At 35.2% G+C, this 7,781-nt stretch overlaps 1 protein-coding gene across 6 annotated transcripts; it reads right to left on the bottom strand.

Annotated features, from left to right (window-relative positions):
- Positions 1–31: 31 nt before the first annotated feature.
- On the bottom strand, positions 32–5,520 carry LOC126915159 (uncharacterized). 6 transcript variants are annotated; one of them, XM_050719604.1, is made up of 6 exons: positions 5,239–5,520; positions 4,848–5,051; positions 4,091–4,378; positions 3,988–4,003; positions 3,720–3,824; positions 32–1,320 (listed from the first exon to the last, which is right to left on the bottom strand). In XM_050719604.1, exons 3-6 carry the CDS (start codon positions 4,289–4,291, stop codon positions 1,274–1,276), a joined length of 369 nt encoding a protein of 122 aa, XP_050575561.1. In that variant the 5' UTR covers positions 4,292–4,378; positions 4,848–5,051; positions 5,239–5,520; the 3' UTR covers positions 32–1,273. The 6 variants fall into 6 exon arrangements, with proteins under 6 accessions (XP_050575561.1, XP_050575564.1, XP_050575565.1 ...); XM_050719607.1 differs by having other exon boundaries at positions 4,091–4,316; XM_050719608.1 differs by having other exon boundaries at positions 4,091–4,296.
- Between the last annotated feature and the right edge of the window lie 2,261 nt (positions 5,521–7,781).

Genomic DNA, 7,781 nt, shown 5'->3' with positions numbered 1-7,781 from the left:
TAAAAGAAATTTTAAACAAAAGCTTAACAGCTAGCTTATTAATGTCCTTTTATTTACATTTTTATATTTATCGTAATAGATGCACGAGAATAGTAATTGCATCTATTATACATACATACAAGTTAGAGTCCAATATCCTGTTTATACATACATATGCATACATATTCACAAACATACACATATTTAGCACGTTATTTTATTATTTTTGGATAGTTTAGCTACGTATCATTATAAAGATTAAGTGTAGCTTTGATTGTCAGTCAATAGGCTTTTTTTACTTTTGATCCCACATCGAATAATTATGCAACGAATTTACATTTTACATACATATCAATCGTTGACGCTCTGTTTGACTATTCTCTCCCCTCGCATCATCATCGTTTACATGCATGTTTTTCCGTTATCCCGTTCTTCCTTCTATCGATTGAACCGTGTTTAAATAGCGTTAAAGTATCAGATAAAAAGGTTACAGTCGATCTAAATACATAGCTAATGCACAACGAACGAAATTTTCTCACATTAATAATATTTTTGTTTGCATTCTGTACAATGGAACTACCTTTTAGATATATGAAACGCAAGGGAGTAGTCGATCAATTAGACACACAGTATCGTAAGAGAAAGCTAAATACTTTGAACACTAATGTTTCTGTGTAATCATGTTATATAAAAAATAATTCGATATAACTGTACGTACGTACTTAATACTTAGACAGATCTGAATTTCAGAGCCAGAGTGTATTTAATTCGTACTTTCCAAACTTTCGAAAGGAGCAAATCGTAGTAGCGGGAAACTAAACGATATGGAACGGAAAAGTTTTTATTATCGAGAAGAATGACAAATTTTATACGGAAAACATGTCTATAACGTGTAAAATAGCATTTTTTAAATTTAACACACTCTGGTTTTGGTGCCCATATGTATGTTCGATTACATATTGTGTGCGTGTGTGCGCGTGTACATACACGCACACGCACGCGCGCACATACATGCATACACGCATACACGCATACACACATACATACACATGTATAATATAATAATATAATATAGATATAATAAAATATAGATATACTATATAATCAAACGGTCTACAATGTGCAACTGTTCAAAGCCAGTAGTACGAAAAATCAAAAACCTGTCGTTGCTCGCACTTCACTAAATTACATTAGTTGACGGCGTTCACGACAGTTATTCATGCTGTTTATCATTTAATCAATTGGATCAACGGTTGCTCGGCAAAGTACGGTAATTCCGGATGACAGCGAACGATTACGGTCTCGTGAAGCGATATCGGTACGGTGTCCAGGTGAATAATTCTATGGAAAGAATAGATATACGAATATAGTATACCAACAATATAATATATAGTATACATTCTGTTAAGCATGTATTATGCCTAAGGGTTACAACGTGCATAATGTTATCGCGTCCCGATACACCATTTCACGTTTGTTGATAATTAATCTTTATGCGAAAATTACAGGAAATTATCTGAAAAATTATGCATATATTTACATATTTGTGTAAATTTACCTGCGATTACAAAACTAGAAAAGCATGATACACAGAATTTTCATTGAAACGAGTATCGAGATGCCATCGATACGATGTATATGTACTACATCGTATTTACATATATATGTATGTAATCACAACTACAACTATATATATATCTATCTATATATATATATATATATATATATATATATATATGTACCTACATATGTATCGGTGGACAGGTTTGAGTTAATGAGCGCGTCTGATTGATGATGATGCGTGTTATTATGCATTGTCACGCATGCTAGGTGATCTTGGTGGCTGCCGTTGTAATAGCTGCGATACTACAGGATACGAGGGTAAGATGCATGTTGAACGTTAGGCATGCATCAGTTACTTAGTAATGAAAATGAACGAGGACGTCTTGATATCGTTTCTTAGGATATTGCGTATCAAATCCTTCGACATCACGAATTGAATTGCGTGTTTCTCGTCGAACTTGATAATACGTACGTATGTAAGTAAGTAAGTACATATAACGCATACATTTTTCTATAAAATCGGAGATTTATTAAAGATTACATGGAAACAAATTTCTCCGATTCGTGTTATTCGTAGTAAGAATTTCTTGTACTTGTAACAGTCCCTAATATCGAGTAACGTTCAAATTCGAAATGCATATCGATCAACCTGATCGATATAATTTCTTCTTTCGTTTCTTTTCTTTTCTTGCCTCCACCGCCATCATCTTAGCGTACAGTTCACCTAATTCTTACTCTACTTTGATTTAAAGCCTATCATTCTCCGAAAAACATTCTTTTTCGTTGAATCGTACAACGGTATTCGCAACGACACGAGATAAAGAAATAAATGAAAAAAAAGGCTATCCGATCGGTACAGTATCTGAATTTTAAATCTTGAATTTATTCGCAGCTTGGAATAGTAATGTTTAAATTAGAGATAGAAAAATTCGGTAATTATTTACAAGTACTGCCACCTCACCGATTTCGATGATTTTCGAATATGTTGTAGAAATCGAAATCAACATTTTGAACAATTTTTCCTATACATATAATCCCCGCTCGGTCTTTATTTCCTAGATACCCATAATAAAAATATTTTTCAAATCTTTATTCTGACGTTACTTTGAAATTGAAGTGAAACTTGTCGTAAATTAATCGAAATCAGATCAAAATTCATTAATTGCTTGATGACAGCTTGATCATCTGTATTTGGTTAGATTTGAATTAGGTACTTTAAATAGGTTTTAATATTAGTAGAGCCATAAACCCAAGTAAAAATCGTCTCTCATCTCGCTGGAATAGCTAAGCCAAGTTGCATTTCCTTCTCATCTCCCTGCGTTTCGAAAATCGAAATGTGAGATACACGTAAACTCATCGCATCGATTCATGTGCATCGACAAGCCTAATCCAAATTTAAATGACATCCGATGCGCATCAGTGTAAAAATGAGAGAAATATTTTCACGAATGTCTCGGAAACTCGGAAGATCGAGCGGGGGTTATATTTTTCGGGAAAATCGATGAAAATGTTGATTTCTACAATATATTGGAAAATCATCGAAATCTGTGAGGCGATAGTACGTGTAAATAATTATCAAAAGTTTTCGTTCCGTCCTCGAACATGAAATCATCTACTACCGTAAATAATACATACACTACCACTCATAAATATTCGACGCTTTGATAGTAATATATTTTTCGCAGTAACGATATAGTACGTACATATGAATTCAACCGAATCGTACAAATTCACGAATAGAAGTAAATTAATGCCTAGAAATGGTAGTTTGTAGGTACTTACGGTATCAACAGTTTACGAATTTAGATAATTTACCAGCAGTACATTGCATTACAGTCAAATAGATCTGTAAACTACATTTTTGAAGATTAGAGGATAAATTGCACATTATCTTTAAACGATAAATTTCATCGCGTCGAGATGTTCCACGACATAACGCCATATACGTAGAATTCTAACGATCGTAAAAAAATAAGGTTATCATCATAAAGAATAATGTAGATCCTCGTTCTATCGTAAAGAAGCAAACGTTCCGATACTTATGAACGGTAGTGTATACGAAAGTTTCGTGCGATCAATCAGCTTGACGATCAATTTAACGAAATGAGTCGCTACAAGAGCGATGCAAAGCTACGATGTTTGAATATTGGCTAGATTCGATATGCCCTACGATTTACCGTTGCTAGTGAAGCATGGACAGAGCGCGTTCAATATTCGACTGCAGAATCCACGGGCACGATGATTCCAACCAGCGACGCTACCGATACCCTTCAGTCTACTTCCTACACAAACAAATATTCTGTTTCTTTTACTGGAACTAGGGAACAAGCGATGAATGAAAATAAGCTTGCAGACATATTTATCTTGCTTTCTCGTCATGCCTTTCTATCGATTATGATGCCAAGTACGTAGAGTTCTTTTTTTATATCATACTATAAAGCTTACCTTCACTGACAGCTTTCTGAAACATGAAATTCTCAATGAATAATTACATTCGACAGCGTTTTTTTTTTAAAGTCGACGAACAAAAAATTTGCGTGTCACTCGCCTCCGTCAACACCTTCCTTTTTGATGCTTCCGTGATCGCCGTTTGTATAACTTCACTCACAAACTTGCTCGTTTCTCTCATTAGCTCTTCGTCATCTTTGAAAGCTTCTCTCTGTTGTTCTAGCGTCCCAGTAGTTAACATCTTTTCCCGTTCCTCCATAGTCCATTTACAAGAAACGGTATTGTTCATTTCTTCAGTCATAATTTCTACGTTGATGGGTTCGAATCTGATTAATTTTGACCAGTGATATTTTTAGAATATCTCAGTGAAATATTCATTCTGTTGAAACTGCGAACGAGTATATATCTTTCTTTTTCTTCTTTCCGTTCTCAAATAATTTCATTAGGAATAGAAATTACATATACAGACTTTCGTATCGATACAACGGTTACAACGCTACCAATATCGCGGCCGCTAGCTCACAATTGTGTTATATTTAATATTTAATTTAACATAGTACGGAATAATGCAAATAACACGACTGGTCGATAAATACGAGCACAATTTAAATCATATCCAATTTGACTGTTGTTTTTTCAGGTTCACAAATAATCGGTAGACGAATTCTTTTTAAAAGATGTTATTGCGAAATGAAAGAACTTCTCATGACTGGCATAATACAGGCTGGATACATAGGAGGTGTTGGTAGCATCATACTAACAGTTGTTCAACGGAATTCTATATGTACATGTATCGTATATTGTTATCAGAACGAACAAGAAAATGGAGAAGCACAGATAATACCCGTTTTACTTACATTTACGGAGAAACACGAAGAAAAGGCGATTGACCCTTTGGGCATATGTAGATATCGAGCTACAGGTGGTGCGCATTCGTTCTACAAGAGAGACCGAGTGCCGACTATTCAATGTCATCGTGTATACTTTCGACCTCGCTCGAATCGATTTCCTTTCAACCTTTCCAAAGTTGAAGTCCGTCTTGATCAATTAATCCGAGTTTTCTGTGAGGATTTACTTGATTTTAGTACAACTGGAGTTTCGACATCCTGTTTTTGTTCACGTTTAGCTCCCTGCCTCTTTCTCTCTCTCTCTCTCTCTCTCTCTCTCTCTCTCTCTCTCTCTCCCCCTCCCTCTCGCTCTTTCCCCTTTCTTCCTTCCTTCCTTCTTCCCTCCCTCCCACCCTCTCACCCTCTTACTTCTTCCTTCTTTTATGCTTCCTTCCCGTGAAAAAGCAAAGTATTAATATTTCCGTATAAACTAAATGTCAGAATTGCCGTTACCGTTACTGTTACAAGATATATATATATATCTTCGAAAGAAGAGATCATACGTGGGTACGAACGATAACGACCGATACGCATGTCCAAATTGTGCTCTTCGCGGTACGCCCGACCACCGACCAACACTGATTCGCCGCGTAACGATCGAACGTCTGCCAGCAGTGTCAGCCTCGGCTACTGGCTCAGTTTGCCTGACTGAATATCACCCCGGGGAAACGTTTCGGAGCATGCGTCGACCTCCACGCGACTATTAACTACGTACTTGCTTTCTAGTTGTGCGGTTTATTACCCCCTTTCTCACACTTCTTCGCTCTATTCAATTTCATGTTTATCTTTCATATTTCCACACTTTTCCCCTTTCCTCCTTGCTCAATTTGAGAATGAACCCATCATTTTCCCATTTGTTCTTTTCACTTTCTCTCAATTTTTTTTCATTTTTTCATTTTTTCATTTTATGCATTTCCATTGCAAATACACTCCTCGCTAAAAAGATAGCCCAGGTGTGCTATCTTTAATTTCTCAATGACGCGTGTAGAGTTTTTCGTCTGTAACGTATAATATCAAAACATTATGAGCTCAGAATATGCGGTTCGTTGAAAATAATTAAAGATATTACGAGGTTTAGTGTGTAACGAACAAAATTGTTTTATTCTAAGAACGAAATGATAGCACACTCTGTTAATATGTTTAGAAATTGCTCGGTAATTTATGATCTATCAACTGAAAATACAATATTATATAGATTTCCAAGTACAGGACGCGGAAAAAAATTAAACCAGCCTGAAAAAAAAGCAAATTCTTGAACTAAAATAGCAACAGTTATCAGTAGGAAAAATATCGAAAGTAATAAGAAGGAGTCGTAAAGTGATACACAATTTCTTAAAAAAATGTTGAAGATTATGGCAAAAAGAAAAGTATTGCTCGGTCGTCATCGTTATCCGATCATGATAAGCGAACAATTTTGCCTGTAGCTTCCAACTCGCATTTAACAACGAAGCAAATAGTGGAAAAATCTAGTGTTTCAAGTGTTTGTCGAGTTCTACTATCCTGCAAAGATATTAATGAAATTGAAATTGAAAAAGAAACCTTCGTTAACAACGAAACACAAAGTAGAACGTTTACGCTTTGCAAAAGAAAGAGTGCATTGGAAAAAGAAATGAAGAAGGGTACTATTTTCAGACGAAAAAGATTCAACTTGGATGATCCTGATGGGTTCCAATATTATTTTCATGACATAAGAAAAGAGACAATATCAGCAATTCGACGACAAATGGGAGGAGGGAGCGTGATGGTTTGGGCCGGCATCGGTTATTTCGGCAAGACACGTATCAAGTTCATCAATGGGAGAATGAATAATGTCCAATACATAAAATTAATCAAAGAACAAATAAATAATCGTGCAGAACGCGTTTCTGGACCTGATTACATCTTTCAACAAGATAATGCATCTGTACACACATCAAGACTAGTCCAATCATATCTTAATGAAAATAATATATATATATTTTGCCGTGGCCTGCACGCTCCCCGGACCTTAATATCATTGAAAATTGCTAGGCAGAACTTGTTCACGGCGTATACGCGAATGGAAAGCAGTATCAACAAGTACAAGAATTAAAAAAATGCAATTGTACGCGAATGGGATACGTTAAGTCAAAATTATATCCAGAAACTATACAAATCGATACCAAACCGTACAATAGAAGTAATAGGAAATAGAGAGGGATGTAACCATTATTAAATAAGTATATATGTTTGATAAGTAATTATTGTTAGTTACAATTAATGTTGATTATTATTTTCTTATTGTACATGTGCTATCATTTCGTTCTTAAAATAGAGCAATTTTTTTTTTTTTGTTACACACTAAACCTCGTAATATTTTTAATTATTTCCAACGAACCGCATATTCTCAGCTCATAATGTTTTGATATTATACGTTACAGACGAGAAACTCTACACGCGTCATTGAGAAATTAAAGATAGCACACCTGGGCTATCTTTTTAGCGAGGAGTGTAATATTAAGCACGTTAATAGAGACACAGTTTTATTTTAAAATACACAGATACATTAGATGCATCTTCAAATTAATTTAGAATAGAAACTATTAATCGTTGAACCGGGACCACATCTGTTACACATAATTAGTATAAAGTAATTAACTTATATATTTCACCTGTTATATATATTTTAATAATTTGGTCGTATCTCTTCTGTAGGTATTTTAGAGATGCAAATATGGCTGCGATGCGTCCGTCCCCCTAAGGGCAAAAGCCTTGAGAAGGTGAGCGAAAAGAAGGCGATACGGAAAGAGGTAAAGCTAGAAGGAGGGAAAAGGAAAGGAGAGTAAGCAAGACAGAAAGAGTGAGAGTGAGAGTGAGAGAGAGAGAGAGAGAGAGAGAGAGATTTCTAAACATAGTAGAAGATCAATATTGTTAGATATTTAATCA

This window comes from Bombus affinis, chromosome 4 (genome assembly GCF_024516045.1).
Source record: "Bombus affinis isolate iyBomAffi1 chromosome 4, iyBomAffi1.2, whole genome shotgun sequence".
In the NCBI taxonomy this organism is placed as follows: Eukaryota; Metazoa; Arthropoda; class Insecta; order Hymenoptera; family Apidae; genus Bombus; species Bombus affinis.
The sequence above is the reverse complement of the archived record's forward strand: the minus strand, read 5'-3'. Positions and strand labels throughout refer to the sequence as shown.

Bases quoted from the DNA above. Each gene is read 5' to 3' on its own strand.
- LOC126915159 (XM_050719604.1), bottom strand. From the start codon at position 4,291: ATGACTGAAGAAATGAACAATACCGTTTCTTGTAAATGGACTATGGAG. The intron at 1,321-3,719 runs GTAAATCGTAGG...TTCTTTCCATAG, and splicing joins TCCATGCTTCACTAGCAACG to AATTATTCACCTGGACACCG.